This window comes from Lissotriton vulgaris, chromosome 3_1 (genome assembly GCF_964263255.1).
Source record: "Lissotriton vulgaris chromosome 3_1, aLisVul1.2, whole genome shotgun sequence".
NCBI lineage: Eukaryota > Metazoa > Chordata > Amphibia > Caudata > Salamandridae > Lissotriton > Lissotriton vulgaris.
Window position 1 is genome coordinate 1575440244 of NC_141689.1, and position 20806 is coordinate 1575461049.

At 49.1% G+C, this 20806-nt stretch overlaps 1 protein-coding gene across 2 annotated transcripts in view; it reads left to right on the forward strand.

The window, feature by feature from the left end:
* Nucleotides 1–18262, forward strand: part of ECPAS (Ecm29 proteasome adaptor and scaffold) — a 780178-nt gene extending 761916 nt beyond the window's left edge. For both annotated transcript variants that reach the window (XM_086962068.1, XM_086962067.1), the window contains exons 48-49: nt 14201–14272; nt 17985–18262. In XM_086962068.1, the coding sequence (XP_086818194.1) occupies nt 14201–14272; nt 17985–18124 (212 nt within the window). In that variant the 3' untranslated portion in view covers nt 18125–18262. The remainder of the gene's footprint in view (nt 1–14200; nt 14273–17984) is intronic.
* The last annotated feature ends 2544 nt before the right edge of the window (nt 18263–20806 follow it).

Below are 20806 nucleotides of genomic sequence, written 5' to 3' on the forward strand. Positions count from 1 at the left end.
GGTTCTGTCGCAGGTGAAGCTGCAGGTGCGGCAGGAGAAAGGTCTGTGGGTCAGTTTTGGGGCTGCCTGGAAGCAGGTGTGGTTTCGGCTGGCGTTGAGTGCATGGAGGGTGCTGGCGTCGTAGTGGATTCTGGTGTCGTGGCATTCGCGGGGTCCAGAGGTTCTGGCGCTGGGCGCGGTCCAGGCACGGACCGGCGCAGACGGGCTTGCCTTAGGCACGCCTTCAGCACGCCAGCGGCGCGGCCGCACAGCGTCCGGCATATATGGGGAGGTGGGAGGGAGGAGCAGCTGGGAGGCGGGAGCAGCGAGTGGGCAGGGGGCGGGGCCGCAGGGGGCACAGCGGCAGGGAAACACTAGTACAGAAAGCAAAAATGGGGCACAAGGGGGGGGGGGACGAGTCGCACAGAGGAGAAAACGAGGCACAGAGAGGGGGAAACAGTGGTACAGAAGGCAAAAAGGACGGAGGACACTTACCAGCGGCAGTAGGGGCACACAGTCAGAGCTGTGTGGAGGGGGAACGACCTACCACGAGGGTCAGCGGTCACAGAAGTTCTCCAACTGGGACAAACATCTTCCAAACTACTTCTTCCATTTAATAGACAATGACGGATACCCTTTTGGGGGTTGGGGCCAAACTTGTTCGGCCCTCTCAGTCATTCATCAGATTGCCAGGCGAGATCGCCTCTCTCCTGGCTTTTCTTTCACTGCACCTTTCACCAGCGCTCTAATCCCAAAATATTTCCTATAGCTCCCCTCAATAGGAAATCTTAGTGTGTGGAAACACTGACCAAATGTGTCTTTTCCTCTAAGAGCTTAGTAGTCTGCTCTATTAATGCAGCTGTTTGTTGGGATGCTACTCTCACGCCCTTTGGGATTCAATGGCACAAGTCCTCCCTGGTGTCCCCAAAATCCTTTAACCTGTTCTCGCTCAGGTGATTCCAGATACCCATTATGCAGCAAAGTTCTTAAGTCTTTGTGGCTTGGCTATCACTGACTCACTGGGTGGGCTATAAGCACCAGCTTTGCTATTAACCGCCAAGCATGGTTGTGATCAACTTTTTTCTCCAGCAATGTCCAGTCCTTCCTGATGGATATGCCCTTTGATAGGGCTCACCTGTTTGGGGACAAGGCTGATTTCGCTCTTGAGTGCTTTAACCCCTTGGACGCTGATGACGGAACCGCTCCGTCATCAGCTGCGGGTGCGCTGTGCTGATGACAGAGCGGTTCCGTCATGGCCCGCTCGGAACGCCTGCACGGCGCGAATTCCGCGCCTGCGCTGAGCGTTCTATTGAGCGGGGCGGGCCATGACGGAACCGCTCCGTCATGAGCACAGCTCAACCGAGGCTGGTGACGGAGCGGTTCCGTCACCAGCATGCGGTCGCCGCGCGACCGCCCCGCCCCCTTAGCACTGCGGCGGAATAGCCGCCGCAGTGAAGGGGTTAAGGAGAGCTGGGCTCCCGTTCTCTCTCTAGGCCTTTCCACCCAATCTTGCCAACCACAAAAGTTCTATTGGTGCTTTCGTGGCTTTGACCAGCCGGTCCAGGCCCCACAAGGAACCCAGCAGTTTTGCGGTGGAGGCCAAGGTCATCATGCCTCACAATCTACTGCCATAACTGCCCCCCCCTCTGCTCACCCTGGCGGCCCCACCTGCATAACCTTTTTAGTCTGCCCTTACAGGGACACAGCCACCAAGGGGGAGGCAGAAATCATCAATTCTTCTCGGGCTGGCAGGTGATCACGTCAGACAGGTGAGTCGTACAGATAGTTCACAGGGAATACACCTTACTCTTCCTTTCTTCCCTGCTGCATTTTCCACCCTTGGTTATTATTCCGGTTATTTTCTAGTGTCCAAGAAAGACCGAGGCTTTTGGCTTATTTTAGATTTGCGACCTCTCAATACCTCCCTCCAAAGGAGAAATAAAAAATGCCCACCCTGGCCCATGTATTTATTTGTTTTTTTTTTTATTTGAAAAGTTTTATATAGCGCTAACTAGACCCGTAGGCATCAGAGCGCTTCACATACACAATATGAAAAACAGAAAGGTCTTACATTACATAGGAGGCTGACAGTAAGTAAGCAAACCACGGATAACAGCATGAACAATAAATAACTGTGCACGGAGGGTGAGAGAATAAAAAGAAAAACAAGGTGATTAGCATAGTCCGTTCACAAACAATCCTTGAATGGGAGTCAACTCAGAAATAATGAGGTCTAGGTTAGTTGATGATTGTTCAGGAAAGTGTGTGTTAAGGAGATGGAGTTTGAGGTCCCTTTTGAAACAGAAGGAGGGGTTGTATCTGAGGACTCAAGGGAGAGCTTTCTATATCCTGGGCACGTTGCCAGAAAACGATCGGTCTTGGGTGGTTTTCTTTTTCATTTTTGGTGGAATAAGAAGGAGTGAGTTGGAGCTTCTCAGTGTTCTGGGTTGACCTGCTTTTACCAGTTTGTTGTTCAGGTAGTTGGGGACCGGAGAGTGGAGGGTTTTGTGTGTGATGCAGGCCAGCTTGTAAATGCATCTCCCTTCCATCGGAAGCCATTTGAGGGAGTTGAGAGCTGGAGTGATGTATTCAAATCTTTTTACTCCAGATACAAGTCGAGCGGCCATGTTCAGCACTGCCCTTAGAGGGGCTAGGTGAACTTTTGGAGTCCCTGTAAGGATGGCGTTCCCGTAGTCGATTTTAGAGAGAACCAGGGATTGAACTACTGTCTTGAGGTCATCCTGGGGAAGAAAAGGTTTCAATTTCTTGAGGTGTTTTAGAGAGAAAAGAGCCTATTTTTTATACCTGTCCTGCTGGTTCATTGACTACCTGCGGTTTGTGGTGGGACAGAAGCATTTTCTGCGATGATCCCCTTTGGTCTCACCACCGCCTCTCGAGTGTTCACATATGTTTTGCGGTGGTGGCAGCACACCTTTGTCAGTCAAGGGCACCAGTCTACCCTTACTTTGACGACTGACTTTTAAAGACAGACTCACCCAGGCAGTCTTCAGCAATGTCTAGACTATGGTGAACCTTTTGTCATCTTTGGGGTTCACTATCAATGTACTAAAGTTACATTCGACTCCTCAGACACTTGTCTTCATCAGAGCCATTCTGGACACTATTTGGTTTCGTGCCTTTCTCCTTTGAAAAGGAGCCTAGGATATTCAGGTTATGATTCTGATATTTCAGCCTTGGCCTTGGATGTTAGTGAGACCAACTCTCAGGCTGATGGGACTAATGGCCTCCTCCATCGTGCTGGTGAAATACGCCAAGTGGCATATGCGGGCTCTACTGTGGGACCTGACATTCCATTGGGCCCAACATCAAGGTTACCACGGCGACCACATTCGGATTTCCGAGGAGACTGCAAGATATCTGTAGTGGTGGTTCCTGGGCCACAATTGGGTTTGCTCAGACCCCTCTCAATCCCCCACCTAGAGCTGACAGTGGTGATCAATGCATTGCTTTTGGGTTAGGGTGGCCATCTGGGAGAGTTGGAGTTCAGCAGCCTCTGGCTGAGTCCTGGCTCCACATCAGCCTTGTGGATCTGAGAGCCATCCACTTTCCGTTGGAAGCCTTCCTTCCTTCCATCAAGCAGAGGCTGATACAGATGCTCACGGTCAACACCACTGTCATGTGGTATTGCAGCAACCAAGCCGAGGTGGGGTTGCAGACCATATACCAGGAGGCCTTGCACCCCTGGAAATGGCTGGAGCACCTGGCGGAATCTTTGAATGCCAGGGCGGGCAAGTCCGCTATAGACACCCAGCAGATCACGAGTGCCATTATACTCAAAGGTGGTTGTAAGCCTTTTCCGTTATATACGGAGAAGCTTGGCTCCATTGTTCACCTCAGCCAAGAACGTGCACTGTCAGGGTTTCCGCATGTTGGAGTTTTGAACGCATCTCTTGCTCGATAAAGTGTTCCAACTTGAGTGGACCTTTGGACTCCTGTATGTCACTCCTGCCAGAGTTCTCAAGAAAATCGGGACTGACCAGGCCCAAGTCATCCTAGTAGCTCCGAATTGGGCATGGATAGTATAATATTCAGAACTCCTGGGCTTGAGCATCAGTCCTCCTATCAGGCTGCCCCTCTGGCAGGATCTGCTGTAGTAGCAGCAGGGTCAGGTTCTGAACCCGGGCCTTCAAAATCTCCACCTTCATGCATGGAGATTGAGTGGCGGCAACGGAACACATTCAACCTTCCACCCGAGGTGGTGGATGTCCTCTTGTAAGCCAGGTATCCCTCTATATACCCCTTTCGTAGGGACACATTTGTGATTCTGTGCAGTACACAGCAGATTAATACCCTCCAGGCCTAGTTGTCTGATGTTCTCTTACTTGTTTTGCCTCTTGTCGCCATGGATTTCCCTTAAGCACGTGTAAAGTTATCCTTCTACCTTCTTACGATTAACAGATCAGCCCTCCTTGTTTAAGCCACCAGCTGTGATGCAAATTTTCAAAAGGGCTTCAACACATTTTTACCACTTCTCCATTTGTGATGCCACAGTGTGACCTTGACGTGGTCCTTACTTACTTGAGGTGCAGTCTGTTCAAACCGCTTCACAGCTGCCCCTTGTAACTTCTTACTATCAAAAGTGTGTTCCTCATTGCCATCACCATGGCATGGCATGCCAATTAGCTTCAGGCTGTTTACCACCTTCTTCCCGGGCAAACTGGTTCCGTGGACCCAGGTGCCTTTTCTGCCCAAAAATTATGACAATGTTCCACGTCACTCAGACCATCCCTCTGCTGGCATTCTGTGCTCCATCCCACCCCTGTAAGGAGGAGGAGAGACTCTATCATTTGGACCCCAAGAGAGCGCTGAGCTTCTACATAAATCGCACTATAGAACACCAGGGTAGTATTACAGAAATGCCCCGGGAGCGCAGTGGGCGTTTGTGCCTGCTTTGTGTGTCCCCAGGGCACTTTGGTATTACAGGAGGGGCCGCAGACACTTAAGTGGCCCCTTCTGTAATACAGAGAGCGCTGGCTCACAACGAACACCAGCGCTTTCATCCGAGGGTGTACTCCATGAAAGCAGTATACCTTCTGGGCTGGTACACGCAGGCTTTATGCGATATAGCCAGCAAGATCTTGCCAGCCATTTCAGAAGCCCTCCGAGTTTTACTGCCTCAAATGACATCATGCAGCCAGGACGTGGCAAAGTGCGTCTTACATGTTGGCTTGGACGCCACAGACTGTGATGGCAGAGATGCTGGCAGCCACTAGATGTTCCGAGAGCCCATTACTCCAGGGCCAAGGCGGCTGCTGCTGCGTTAACACGGGGTGTGCTTGTCTTTGCATCTGCCAGGCTTTGGCTTGGGTGTCTGGCTGCATGTTCACAAAGCAGTGTTACTTTGACAGCCAGATCCAGCCCTACCACGTCCCTGCTATGTGGATTTGCCTCTTTAACATCTGATAAGATCCCAAGTTTGGAATCTTCACGTTGGTCCTAAAAATTGTTCACACTCCTTGTGTGAGGGTGCGGAAAGAGCAAGAAATTAAAGTAGCACACAGAGGTTGTGTTTATATGTGGCTCCTCTCTGCCACTTCTGTGACATTTTGGAGCCAGTGCAACGCCATATGGCACCACATAGTGGTGCGCAGGTGGATTGCTGGAAAAAGTTTCTGGAACCAGTCTAGAAAGTGTTGTAAAGTGTGGAATCTGCAGTTAGATCGAGTATTCACCAAAAAGAGCATTACCAAAGTTAAGTAAATTGTTCTTTTATCCACTAATCCTTTCTGCTCTCTTGAACTATTTGAGGTACACAAAGGAGTCTTGGCTCTTCTAGTTCTGGACCTGCCTTTTGGTCTGAAAACGACACCGCAAGTTTTTATCAAGGTTCTGTCCATGGTTATTGCTTCATTGCGGTCTCCAGCGCTGGTTACAGAATATCTTTACATCATGACTCTTCACCATGGCTTAGTTTCATGATCAATGCCTAAAAATCCCATCTCACCAATACAATTTTCCATATCTTCAGTTTCACAGTCAGTGCTTAATAGTCCCATCTCGTCCCCCCCAGAGTCTGACCTTTATAGGAAAATGATGGTTCTACAAGTCCAACTCGTGTTCGGCTTGATGGTCTCATGCACCCTGTGACAGATGGCGAACAAGGGATCTACAGTGGTTCCAAAGAAAAGATTAACTTCAGCATTAGAGGAGCCTCTCGACTGAGACACAGAGCTATGATTCTGCCCGTCTAGATCTGCAATAGTTAATGTGTCTATCCATCCTCTTGATGGGTCATCCCTTCAAGCAGCCCTAGTTACATTGCCTCGTAGCCCTGGTGTGCTCCTCTAAACATTTCATAATACATAGCTATGGTCCACATCGGAGGAGTGCCTTCCTATAAACTTTTTGGAGATACTAGGACTGGCCTCCTACCTTCCGCTTTAGGGAGCACCATTCAAATTCTGTCAGACAGCATCGCCACTTTCCATTACCCCAACATAATGTTGGGTCTTGGACCCTGTGTTGGGGCAGTGAAGGCTGGCACAGCTCACAGGTGGCGGGCGGATGCAAGGGGGCGTGGGGCACAATGTAATATTTAAAAGAAATACACTTACCTTGCCGCCGGATCCCACGTTTCCACTCCCTTCCGTTTCAGACTCCAAGAAGTTAGCCAGGCTCCCATAACCATTCACAACGCTGCAATGCAGCATTGTGATTGGTCTGAGCGCTGCGGTTCGGCGCACACCCAGGGACTGGGGGTCTAGGCATGTTCTCTATGCAGCCTGCCTAGAGAACAGGGAAAATGCGCATATCTGAAAGAAACAGGTTAGTATTAGATTCCTTACCTTAGAATATCCCCAGGCGCCAGACTGGATCCGGAAACTTTTGCGTAGCAGTACCCTTGCGTGTCGGTAGGCGTCGTCTGCGGCTCCGCGTGCGTCGTTGGCACCGGGATGACATCGCCGGAGTACTTAGACACCGCTCTCGCACGCTGACGTTAGTTCTTTTTTCCACGCCAGCAAGCGCCGATCCTGAAAAAGTTGTACCCTAGTCCATTTTTGACTAACTTTTTTGATCCTTTTTTGATAGGCTTTTGAAGTCTCTCAAATCCGATGGTGCCGGTAGGGATGCCCGGGGATCAAACCCTGCACCAATTGTTGCCGAATGATGTCGGTAATCGACCCCCATCGCCGGTGCCTTCACTGTCTTGGCCCCAACCACGACGACAAGTCCTGCTCCGACTGCCGGGCCCTGCCGTCCAAAGCTAGACGGGAGCGGTCCCGCAAGCGATTCGAGCTCCGGCAGTTAGCCCCGCGCCGCTCGAGGTCCCGGTTCGGAAGGAGTTCGAGGGACCGGTCGCGGGGCCGGAGTCACCACAGTTCCGGGAGTCGTCATCGGTCTTCGGGCTCGAAGTCCTCAGGTAAGAGGCACAAGAAGTCGAAGAGGCGACATCGCTCTTCTGACTCCCCCCGACGCTCGCGCGGCGCGGCCGGGGGTTCGGGCGACACCACCCCCGCGGCTCCGCCGGAATCCGCAGGCGTCGCGGCCTGCTCCATACCCGTCTGTCCCTCGGAAGAACGCGACGCCGAAGGAGATCAAGGCCTTCCTCATGGCCATGAGGTCCCTTACTCCGACGCCGGGTTCCGCGGTGCCTTCGGGCCAAGCGGCCCGACTGGGTCCCCAAGCGGGCCGGGTGCTTCGGCCCCGGCGCCGTCAGGTGCTTCGGGCCCAGCGACTTCGGTCCCGACGCCGCAGGGTCCCGCCGGATCCGGCTCCGGCTCCTGGTCATCGCCGGTCGACCTCACAACCTCGCCGGCGCCGGCCCCGAGGGTGTCGCCCCCAGCGCCATCCCAGGACGACGCCCTCCCCGGTCCTACCCTTGATTCGAGTCCGCCGTTGGAGCCGTATTCGACGCCGCTTGGAGATTTCTACTTCTATGACCCTGCCCCATCCTTTGAACCTGAATACCAGGTGATGGGTAGCTAGGAGGATTGGGAGGGGTCCGAGGACCCTCTGGCACGTGAGTGCCAGTCTTCTCAGGACTGGACAGGTGAGCTTGGAGAGGCCAGTGGTCTGGACACTTCACCCAACAATGGTTTTGTCTCCCCTCCTACCATGGCTTTGGAGGAGAGGGCTGCCTATAGTGTGGTGCTGACGCGGGCTGCCAAGGCCTTGGGCCTTGTGCTCCCCGTCGCGGCCGTGAGGACTAACCTCCTCACTGAGGTCCTTAAACCACAGGCAAGCTCAGCCGAGCCTCTTCTGCCTTTTAATGAGGCCTTGTCAGACGTTCTTCTGGGCACTTGGTCCAATCCCGCTACAGGTCCGCCTGTAGATAGGAACGTGGCCAGGCTCCACCGCCAGGCTCTGCGCGACCCTTGCTTCCTTTCCACCCACCCCACCCCCGAGAGCCTGGTCATCCAGGCCTCTAAACCCCAGACTGCATTCCTGATGGCTCCCCCCCGATCGGGAATCCAAGAGGTATGAGCAATACGGGAAAAAGGTATTCTCCCTGAGTTTGGTGTTGCGGTCAGTCAACACTGCGTGCCTCTTGGGCCGTTACACCCACTCTCTGTGGGACACGGTCGCGGCCGTGCTTCCACAATGTCCGGAGGAGGCCCGGACTAAACTCACCCAAGCCCTTGCGGAGGGTCGAGATGCGGCATGGTATTCCATCCAGTGTGGGCTGGATACCACGGACTCACTGGGCAGAGCGATTGCAATGACGGTGGCAATTCGTCGCCACGCCTGGTTGAGGTCCGCCAAATTTTCGGCTGATATCCAAAACACCCTTATGGACATGCCATTTGATGGCCGTCGCCTCTTTGGCGACAAGGCGGACCATGCGCTTGAGCGCTTTAAGAACTCAAGGGCTACGGCCAAGTCCTTGGGCCACTCTGCCCGCGCCAGCAAGTGGCTGCCTTTCGCTCCTTCCGTGGCCAAGGAAGAGGCACCCCCTCACGTCCTGCCAGCCACGGGCCGCAGACTTCCATCCAGCGCGGTGGCGGATGTGGAAACCGCCGTGGCGACGTTCTGGGACAACTGCGAGGCCAGTCCACACTTACCCCTGCAGCATCCGCCTCAAAACCCTCCTAGTCCGAGCTTTCAGGCCCAGGTGATGCCAGTGGGGGGCAGGGTTCGCCATCACCACCTTTACTGGTGCACTGTAACATCGGACAGGTGGGTGCTGAAAATCATCTGAAGGGGCTACTCCCTCCCCTTCGAGGAATCCCCTCCAGCCATGCTACTGCAGTACCACCGCGTGTCGGGGGATCATTTGAAACTTATACAAGAGGATGTTATGGCCCTCTTGGCCAAGGGGGCCATCAAGCGCGTTACTGGGCCAGAATTAGGGTGTGGTTGTTACTCCCACTACTTTCTGGTACCCAAGAAGGGCAAAGGGGGCCTACCTCCTATCTTGGACCTGCGGTACGTCAACGCCTTCCTCCGGAAGAAGAAGTTCCAGATGCTGACACTGGCTCAGGTCTTAGCTGCTCTGGACCCGGGAGGCTAGATGGTAGCGTTGGACTTGCAGGACGCTTATTTTCATATTCTCGTCCTGCCGGCCCACCGGCGTTACCTGCGGTTCACGGTAGGCCACGAGCACTTTCAGTTTACCATGTTCCCCTTCGGCCTTACCAGCGCCCCACGGGTGTTCACGAAAGTGATGGCGGTGGTCGCAGCTCATCTGCGCAGGTTAGGGGTTTCAGTCTTCCCCTACCTCGATGACTGGTTTTTGAAGGCGGGCTCGCCCCAGACAGTCGTCAGCCACCTCCAGACTACGGCCGACCTCCTGCATCTGCTGGGGTTCTCCATCAATGTGTCGAAGTCACACCTGTGTCCCTCTCAGAAGCTCCTCTTCATCAGAGAGGTTCTAGACTCGGCGCAGTTTCGGGTTTATCTTTCGGGTTTATCCCCCCGAACAGCGGGTTCGGGATATTCAGGCTCTGATTCCGATTTTTCAGCCGTTATCCCGAGTCTCGGTCAAGTTGACGCTGCGGCTTCTGGGGCTGATGGCCTCCTGCATCCTTCTGGTGCATCACGCCAGGTGGCGGATACGGGTTCTGCAGTGGGACCTGAAGTTTCAGTGGGCCCAGCATCAGGGCAACTCGTCTGACCATGTGTTGATCTCGGCGGGCACTGCAAGACTGTTGCAGTGGTGGCTCACGGACCGCGATTGGGTCAGCGGCAGATCCCTCTCCCTACCCCAACCGGAGCACGTAGTTGTGACTGACTCGTCCCTCCAGGGCTGGAGGGCCACATAGGAGAGGCGGAGATCAGAGGCCTCTGGTCTCCGGCTCCACATCAAACTTCTGGAGCTGCGGGCGATCTGGCTTGCACTGAAGGCATTCCTCCCCTCTATCCAGGGGAGTGTAGTGCAGGTGTTCACGGACAACGCCACTGCCATGTGGTACTGCAACAAACAGGTCGGGTGGGGTTGTGGTCCCTATGCCAGGAGGCTCTGCGCCTCTGGCAGTTGCTAGAACATCAGGGCGTGACCCTGGTGGGTTCAACACCTGGCAGGTTCCCTGAACGCCAGGGCGGACAAACTCAGCCGCCGGTGCATGATGGATCACGAATGGCGTCTGAACTCGGACGTGGCGCAAGGCCTCTTTCAGCAGTGGGGAGAGCCTTGGTTAGATCTATTCACCATAGAAGAGAACGCGCAATGTCATCAGTTCTGCGCGTTGGAATTTCCGAGGCTGCACTCGCTCGGAGCTGCTTTTTGTCGCGAGTGGAGCTGCGATCTGTTGTACGCATTTCCGCCTATACCACTTCTGACCAGAGTGCTAAAGAAGATCAGACGCAACCGGGCCCAAGTTATCCTTGTGGCTCCGGACTGGACACAAAGATATTGGTATCTCGAGCTACTCAGCTTGTCTGTCGATCCCCCTATTCGTCTACCTCTTCAGGAGGACCTTCTGTCGCAGCAGCAGGGGACGGTCCTCCACCCGAACCTGTCCAGCTCCACCTCCATGCTTGGAGATTGAGAGGCGACAGTTGAGGCCATTTGACTTGCCTCCTGAAGTTTGTAATGTGATTCTGGCAGCCAGGCGTCCCTCCAGAAAGTCGATATACGCCTGCAGGTGGAACAGATTTGTGGCATGGTGCATAGCAAAGGCTGTGGATCCACTGTCTTCCCCCCTTTCTGAGGTTCTCCTCTTGCTTCTTTCTCTTGCCCAGCAGGGTTCTGCTCTGGGCACTATCAAGGGCTACCTTTCTGCCCTTTCCGCCTTCTTAAGGCTACCTAATCAGCCTCCTTTGTTCAAGTCCCCGATTGTTAATAGGTTCTTGAAGGGCTTCACTCATATGTTTATCCCTGTTCCTTTTGTGATGCCCCAGTAGGACTTGAACCTGGTTCTGACTTACCTGATGTGTGCTCTCTTTGAGCCGCTTCATAACTGTCCTCTCCGTCTTCTTACACTTAAGACTGCTTTCCTGGTTGCCATCACCTCTGCCAGGAGAGTGAGTGAGCTCCAGGCTCTTTCCTCCAAGCCTCCTTTCCTTTCTGTCCATCCGGACAAGGTTGTGTTGCGGACAAGACCCTCTTTCCTGCCCAAGGTAGTCGCAGCCTTCCAAATCAGGCAGTCCATCACCTTTCCCATCTTCTTTCCGCCTCTGCATCCCTCTAAAGAGCGGGAGTGGCTCCACCGTCTGGACCCAAAACGTGCGCTCTCATACTATCTGGCTCGCACACGCCAGTTCCGGGTGGATGACCAACTCTTTGTTGGTTACGTGGGCGCTAAGAAGGGACGGGTGGTTCACCAACGGACCATCTCTCTGTGGGTCGTATTGTGCATCAAGTCATGCTACTCTTTGGCTAAGAAGGAGCCTCCTGTTAGACTGAGGGCTAATTCCACTTGGGCCACCGAGGCTCCCTGGGCCGGGGAGTCCCCTTGCAGGACATCTGTCAGGCAGCTACGTGGGCCTCGCTGCACACGTTCGCAAGACACTACTTCCTGGACAGCCAAGTCCGGAGGGATGGCTTCTTTGGCCGTTCCGGCCTCCAGGACTTTCTGGTGTGATTATTGGTTCGCAGACCCACCACCGATGTGGGTTTTGCTGTGGTATCTATTCTAAGGTAAGGAATCTAATACTAACCTGTTTCTTTCAGATGCACAAGTTATTTACCTTCGGTAACAATATATCTGTAAGAAACAGTAGTTAGTATTAGATTCCTTACCGCCTCACCCATCCTCCCCGTTCTGTGAACCGATATCTAGGGTTAAGGTCTTCCCCTTTCAGGGCCCTAGTTTCATGGCACAAGTGTTGGTTTTTATCATGGCTCTGCGTTTCTGGCGCGGAAAAGCTGTGTATAAGAACTGACGTCAGCGCGCGAGGGAGGAGTCTAAGTACTCCGGCGACGTCATCCCGGTGCCAACGCCGACGGACGCGAAGCCGACGCCTACTAACGGGCAAGGGTACTGCTACGCAAAAGTTTCCGAATCCAGTCTGATGCCTGGGGATATTCTAAGGTAAGGAATCTAATACTAACTACTGTTTCTTACAGATATATCGTTACCGAAGGTAAGTAACTTGTGCTACTGTTCTGGACGGCCCGAAAGGGCGTGCCAAACAGTCATTGCTTACTTAGGAGTGTTCTACCACTCCTTCCCTGCTCTGCAGCCCCGCCCCCTCACGTAAGCTCCCACAGCAGGAGGACAAAATAATATGATAATAACATTACGTTATTATCATTTTATTTTTTCCTTTTTTTTTACTGCTTCAAGGCAGTGGGGCGACACTCCTCCGCCTTAGCATAAATGCTTCCACTGGTTTGGAGGTAATTCGAATGCAGTGACAGGCCCAAGAAGTGAGCATTTTCTCAGCAGCATTCCTCACAGGCACCCTCAACGCAATGGTGGATGCTCTGAGATTGGGGTGTCCATTCATGGATCGCTTTGACCTGGTCCAGAACTCTAATTGTATTCTGTTTTGTGCCATTCTCTTCCTTCTGAATGTTACCTGAGTGACGCCTTCGGGTGGGGTTGGTCAAAGGGTCTGCTTTGTGCATCCCCACGATCCTGCTTCTGTCAAGAGTCCTGCAGCAGGTTTGGCTGGACCAACTGATTCTGAGCACCCCGTATCAGGCAAGGAAGATTTGGTACGTCTATCCGTTTACTCTGTACTTTCCCTGTGAACTACTCTTGCTGGATGATGGTCACATCCTTCGTCCCGGTCCCCAAAGCTTTTCATCTGCACACATGGAGTTTCAGCGGTGTCAAATGGAAACTGTCTGCTTGCCGCTTAAAATTGCAAACGTCATCTTAGCTGCCCAGGAAATTCGCCACAAAATCCATCTGAATGCAGCCACAGGAATACGTTGCTGATTGTTGTGAGTCAGTGTGTGAATCTATTTAATTACCGTTTTTCCGAGAGCTTTCTGCCTTCATGTGTCTCCCTGACAAGCATTCTTTGTTTAAGGCTCACTAGAGGAGCATTTTCTGACATGTTTACTCTACTTGTTTCCTCCCGCTCCTTTCTTTTTCCCTCTGTGGCATTTGAATCTGTTTTTAATGTTAGTCATTGCAACACTTTTTGAGCCGACTGTTCCACTTCTGACTTTGAAAACTGTTTTCTTAGTGGCTATAACTTTAGTCCCTAGAATCTGGCCACCCTGCCCAGATCAAGTGGCTCTTTAGACATGCACTTCTTTCATATCGAAAGTGGTTTCTGTCTTTCATATTGGCCATTCTATTATTATTTTATCCTTCCTTTCTCCTCTTGCAAAAAAGGAGGAATTGACTGTAAAGAGTGGATTACCAGCTCTTGTTGGCTTTGCCCGAGCCAAGAACGGCAAACTTTGGATTTTCTCTAGTGCAAAGCAGGTAGGGGACTTTATTTGCTGACTTGTGTGTAAGAAAACAATCATATTCTTGTACTTTACAGTTGCAGTACTGGACTTGTTGAGCGCTCATCTGTGGAAAGGTTTCTAAAGTTTCTTTATTTCAGTTAGAGTGTGTGGTAAAAAGGTTTAGTCTCTGGAAAGGTGTATATGAAAATCATTGTTAATTTCAAGGTTAGTTATTTTTTTAAACCAAGCCAATATCATATCCTTACTAGCAGTGTTTTGCCTCCAGTCATTTTTAATCTGTAGCACCCAGCTCAGCTGTATTGGAGTTTACGGATAGCTACTTCTTTAGGCCAGTTTTATTTTTAATTATGTGTACAACCTGAAAGTGGATGTAAAGGTTTTTATTGTGATTGCTACCTTTTTAATATAAACCAGTCTTGATTTTCTTTTTTTATGTTTCTTTTCTAGAAAATAAAAGTTACTCTTCTGTAAGAACGGAAGCACTTTCTGTCTTGGAGCTACTTTTTCAAAGGCTTGAAGGTAAGCTTTTAACACTAATAGTAATAATGAAAATGCATGTAAGTAACTGTTATCCTGTGAGTTGGTTTTTAGAGTCCAGCACTAACAAGTACTATTATTTACTATGACAGGGGTAGACCAAGCTGACTTTGAGGTCGACCAGAGTCACTATCTCAAAAGCAAAGGAAAGCAATAACTTCTGAAAGAGCACTTATACCTGCGGCTTTCCCACCTCAAGAACCTCTCCAGGCTCCAGAGTGGAGCCGTATATAGCTCTCTTGCACCAATGGTTGGTGTTATGGCACCCACTTGACATCTGAGATGTGTTGTCATGAAGCTGAACATGGCACTACCTCAGTGCTCTGACATAAGTTCCTTTATTCCAGGCCCTTTGATGTGAACCCACACTGGTTCTCCGTTCCTGAATCTTCAGAAATTTCAATTGTATAGTTCATTAGGGACCTGAAGGAAGAAATCAGTCTGCCATAGGTGTGGCTCCTGCTTTTCCCAAGGGTTTTGCGTTCCCACAATGCCAACCCATGAGGTGGTTTGGTGTCTCTTCGCACTTCTGGTACCAGTGCCGGTCATGACTGTTTCCTTTTGGCATCTGTCAAGGACCAAATGGAACTTCTTATGCATCTGGAAGCCACAACAAGCCTTGGCAACTCTTCACATCCCATTCACATCCCTTTCCGAGGAAGTCTCCTTGTTCCAAGATAACAACTTACTGTAAGGACGACTTGTCTTCATCTGTGAGTCAATCCCTATCATGGGACAGGACTTCTGGGTGGCTGATTCAGTCGGTAATTCCAACATATGGAACTGTGACCTACTTTGCTGGATATGAGCACCTGGCTCTGTTCTGGATCTGTATTTGGCACTGCCATCTCCACTTTGTTTGCGTTTTACAAATACCAATTTCCATTTAGTTTCATTTCAGTAAGCTTGCTCTGTTTCTGTTCAGACTCTGAAGAGGTCCCTCTTTGGAGCTTCCAGAACCTCAGTTACTTCACTACATCTGGTAAGGTTATTCCTGACTCTCCTTGGCAGTCCCATCAGATCATTTCTTGCCTTTTAAGGCAGTCTTGGGCAAGGCAAATGAGCTCTTAGGATTGCCTGTGCCATTCACCGAGATCAAGGATTACATTTTAATGAAAATACTGCATACGAGTCCCTCAATATCAGAACCCTTATTGCCTTTTAATGACTTAGTTACAAATTTCAATAGATTGAGTTTATGGGAAATAAATTGTTTTCCACAGGGAGTCTGGTCCTTGGCTTCTATAATGCCATGTGCCTATTTGTGACTTACTCCCATGCTGTTTGGGAGATGGTCTGGTTGGCGGGATGCCACTTTGTGGGCTGCATGAGGGGCCACTTTGCTGATGTAGTCCGGGATGGATTTGGTGGTGCTAGACACTTCTTAGATCCAGACTTAACACCATGGATTTGGTGGCTAGGTTATGTTATATTTAATTTATAGTTCCATTGGCTGTTTAGTAGTCATTTGCAGGAATGCTTGGTTGAGATCCTTGGGCCTTAACTGAAATGTTCAGACAGATGTGCTGGATGCGACCTTTGATGGTTCCCATCTCTTTGGTGAATCAGCCTTGCTGGACCTAGGTAACATTACCTGGAGTTTTACCAGTGCTGGAACATGAGGTTAGAAATCTGCTACAAGCGTGACCCTCAAGCGGCATGGGAGGTTCAGATCTTTAACAGTGCTGATCCCATACAAGCATCACCAACACTCCCACTCTGATCATCATCTGTATCTACCTGCCCATGAATCAGTGTAACTTAGGGCCTTTGAAGATACTGACACCAACAGAAGCAGTTTTCGTCTTCATCATCCCTGCCTTTTCTTGTCAGGCAATTTTATATGAAGGGTAGGTGCCTGGGGGCAAGGCGGTCTGTGTCTATTTGGGCCTCTGGAGTTTTTAGTCTGTGTGGGGTGGTCTGAAGCCACTTTTGGGGCCTGTTAGTTGAACTACTTACCTTCTTGTTTCTCTGATGGCATGGCACAGCTCCGAGGCAGGGAATTGTAGTTACTTGTTGCTATTCTAGAATGGAACCCCACATCCTTAACCCCTACTCTGCGGCGGCTATTCCGCCGCAGCGCTAAGGGGGTGGGGCGGCCGCGCGGCGGCTCCATACTAGTGAAGGAACCGCTCCGTCACGGCTCGCGGGCGAGCTGTGCTTGTGACGGAACGGTTCCGTCACGAACCCGCCCGCCCATTAAAGCGTCAGCGCAGGCGCGAAATCAGCGCCGCGCAGGCGTGGCGAGCGGGCCGTAACTGAACCATTTCGTCACAAGCACAGCTCACCCGTGGCTTGTGACGGAGCGGTTCCGTCACAAGCATGGAAGAGGTTAAGGAGGCACTCATGTGGCTCATGAAGGAGATGTTACCTTTCATTCAGGTTATGTTTGACTTTGAAGGTGCATTTATTCTTAGTTTTCAAATTTCCCCGCATGAGGTACAGTAACTCTTTTCTAAGTTTGGATTGCAGGTCTGGGCATGACGTGGTATTCAGGCTTTATATCCTCCGACAGTCATTGGCTAGTGAATGCCCCAGTCAATGATTTGAATTGCAATAGCATCACAGTAGGGTTTGTTGCTACATTCGACATGTTTGTGTATTTGTAAGGTGGGGATGTAGGTTACTGTAGACTATCATGTCCGCTTACAGTGTATGTGTCTTGTGTTGAGGGGGTGTGATGGTCTTCTGATTTTTCCATTGCTGAAGAGCGCAGCGAAAGACCTGTATTGAAATATGTAGACAAGCCTCCTTTTTCTTGATCATTACCTTAACTCACAGAAATCCAAACCACAGAGATCCCCAAACCACTTAAAAGTATTCTAGGACTCCTAACTTTACTACTCTTAAACTGAGAAAAATCCTAACTTTAAGACTTTTGGTATTCACAGAAGGCATTTAGGAGTCCTAAAGTTAGGACTACTAACTTCTGTGAGTACCAAAATGAGTAAGTGCCTTCTGTGAATACCAAAATGAGTAAGTGCCTTCTGTGAATACGAAAATGGTAGTAAGCTTAGGATTCGGTCTTAAGTTAGTTCTGTGAATCTGGCCCATGGTCTGTAGACATTTTGTTCCCCCCATGCCTCCGTGTTTTTTAAAACTCTGCAACTCAGACCTGTTGGCTTTGTCAATGCCTCTAGACATACTTGCAGTGTGACAATAGCTGCACCATATAGGTGGTTTACAGCTCAGTATATGCCAGTGCTTAATTTGTAAAATATAAAGTGCCAGGACCCTGATTAGGAGTCCACTGCAGCTTGCACTGCCCATTGCCCATTAATCTCTGCCAATGGTGGTCCCAAAACAACTACTAACCATATCTCTCATCTGCAAATGTGACTGGTCAGATTATTCTAGGTCCTCAAAGCTACAGGAATGGCTGGCGAGGCAGGTATTTGTATTTTTTAATGTATATGGTATACATAAACAACCACTGTTCTTCTCTTGTGTAAATTAGATGATCAGCGCCACCATGTGGCAGAGTCTGTCACAAGTGTGGTGATGACAATAAGGTGCTGGTACCGAGCACCGGAAACCGGTTAAGCCCTGGTATATGCACATTTTTTTCGGTTAGGCCACAGCTTCATTTTTATTTAAATCTCTTTAGGCTATCATTTTATCCTTTGCATTGTGTCGTACTATAAGAAAATTGTAACTAATGAATATTCTTGACTTTGTTTTTATTCTTCCTCAGAATCCAAACAGTGGAACAGTTTGCCACCAGAAAGCAGAGAACACCTCAGTTTATCGCTGACGTCAATGGATTCGGACAGTCGGCCAGAACTGCGGGACCGAGCTGCTGTTCTGAAGAGGAGGCTAGAAATACTTGGCTGATAAAAAACACATTTTTGAAAATTACAAAGTGCCATATAAAAAAAAAGAGTGGAGAGGAGTGAAAACACAAAGCAGGGACATGAAACTAAATTTATAGCATGTATCATTTCAGGATAATAAAGATTTCTTTAAATTCTCTTCTTTTTGGGTTGTATTGTATTCGTTCTTTGGACAGGGTAATTGCTGGCTTACTTTTGATTCTTAGGAATTCTGAGTAAAGCAAATTGTCTATCACAGACTAAATAAGCTCCTTTAATCGACACCGGGGTGAAAATGCAACAAATGTATCAAGTAAACAGAGAAGTTAATTAAGATGAATTGAAGAAAAGAACATTTTGAAGTGTGGTTTTATAAGAATATCATTTTCTTTTTGTCCAGATATATAGCACATATTTGTGTGTGAAATTCAAAAACTTTTTATCCTATAGTTTTTGTAGCCGAGTAACTAAAACATGGAGCACATATCCAGTATGGCCAGAGAGACGGTTGTTCGTGCACTGATTCTTTCTCGCTTGGATTACGTCAACACCCTCCTAGTAGGCAGCCCAGGTTTCCTTGTGAAGAAATTTGCAGAAGAAACTTGCTTTTTACATACCAGAGAGACAGTTGCGTTCGTCTTCTCAGCTGCTGATGCAGACTCTGAAGTTTAAGCGTCGGTGGCTGGGGGGAAACTCCTTTGTGCGCAAAGCTCGTTTGGCCTGGAATGCGTTGCCTTTGGCTTGGAGGGCCACCCAGGATCCTCTTCTGTTTAGGAAAGCCTTAAAAACCCTACTGTTTTAATTGGTTAATTGTGCATTTTTTGCCTTTTTGCTGTAAGCGCCGGTACACTTCCGAGTAGCTGTGCGCTGTACAAATTAAAATAACATAACATAACATATCTGCATTAAGTCAAATCTCCTTGGAATTTTTATACGGTCAGAACAGTTAAATGCAATTGCGTAATTCACGCTTTTCCAAACACTTTTTTCCTATAAAAAAAAATGTCTAAGTTGCTCAGTGTGCATGCACGTCAGTCCGATTCTACCATCATATGCACCCACCTACTTCGTGTGTTTTGGTGCTTTTCTTCTTAAGGGGTTTTCTTTTCTTCTACTTAGGGAGCTAAGCTTTTCTTTGCATGGTGTACATATTTTAGCTTGCCTGTTATTGTATTTTTTCAGTCCATGATGTTTTGCTCATTGTCCGTTTTGTTGTGTAGCTGCTAGCACCTTTATCAAAACTCGTACATCAAGAGATGCAGCTCATGCCTTTTGCAGGTACCAAAAGCTAACAATAAGTGATACCCCCAGTGCCTGGGAGCCCAAAACTTCTTGCTTGACAGCACACTTTTTAATTATTTTTCCACTATTTCTTTTAAGAGGGTCATCGTGGGTGGTCTACCAGCTTCAGTACATTTCCCCATCACCACTGAGCTATCAGGATTCAGTTGTACGAAAGTAACGACAGAATAGAGAGAATATTACTGCTTTATTTTTCAAATATCGTTAACTAAGATTTAGATTTCTTAGATAAGTTGTCAGAAAGAGACTGAGGACTATACGGCACGTCAGTACCCAACCTTCTAACTGCGCATCTTGTATGTAATACTGGAATCCTTGTTGCGGTGTTCTCTTTGCCAATATCCACTGGTGTATGCTACAAGGCCCTGAAGAGCCAAAACAGTGGATCTCATTCTGTGGAGGAACTACAAACTTATACGAGAGAGTGCGCTGGGTGCTGTCTGAGTTGCACACGGGAGGGCTCTTGATGCAATTAAAAGGTTTGATATGCATGGTAATCCAGAGGTACTTTTCGGTTTCAGTGCATACAAAGGTTCTTCAATTCTACACCTCTTTAGCTGTAGTGGTCCTATGAACTCTGTAAAAGCTTAGACACAGCATCTGACCTCTGTTATTGTTATATGTCTTCTGAGACTACAACTCACTCTTCACTTATCTGTATTGCCCCTTTGTGTGCATTTTGATGCTGAAGCAGGGGAAAATTGTTTATGAATAATGAAGGGTTAATTAGGGCTATGTTATCCTCTGGTGTGTCCATGTTTCACACAGCCATGGAGAAAGGTTCAAGCCATCTACAGCAATCCTTACTGTATCTTTTGATAGATGGATGGATGGATGGATGGATGGATGGATGGATGGATGGATGAATGGATGGATGGATTTGTAGTTCCCTATATTGTGAGATGATTCTGACAAGTCCTCTTTCTTTGCAAGAGAGAGAGAAAGATTTTTGTTGGTCCTCTTTATAACACTGTAACACTTTTGGCGCAGAATGTATTTATATATATATATATATATATCTTTAAAATATAAAAAAAAAGATGGTATTTTTGATAAATAAAAAATGAACTATCCATGTTGTTGTGGTACAATGTATTTTTGAGGTTGGATGTATCACCTGTACACTAATTAATTGTTAAGGAGAGATTCTCTGTTATTCTCCCCCTGAACCACTGACAGAAGAGTGGCTTCTTCGCCCAGGTTTTGAATTGCGCGTTGAAGACTTTGGACTTGCAATTGCCCATTATGGAATTCAAAACCAATTGTTCTAACTGGTTTTATAACCTTGTGAAACCTCACTAGAGCCTTTACTCCGATCTAAAGAGGCTCTGATTGAAACCGGCCAGGGCCTGTGTTCTCCCTCTGATAGACAGGTTTCCAGATACTAAACGATTGTGCCTGA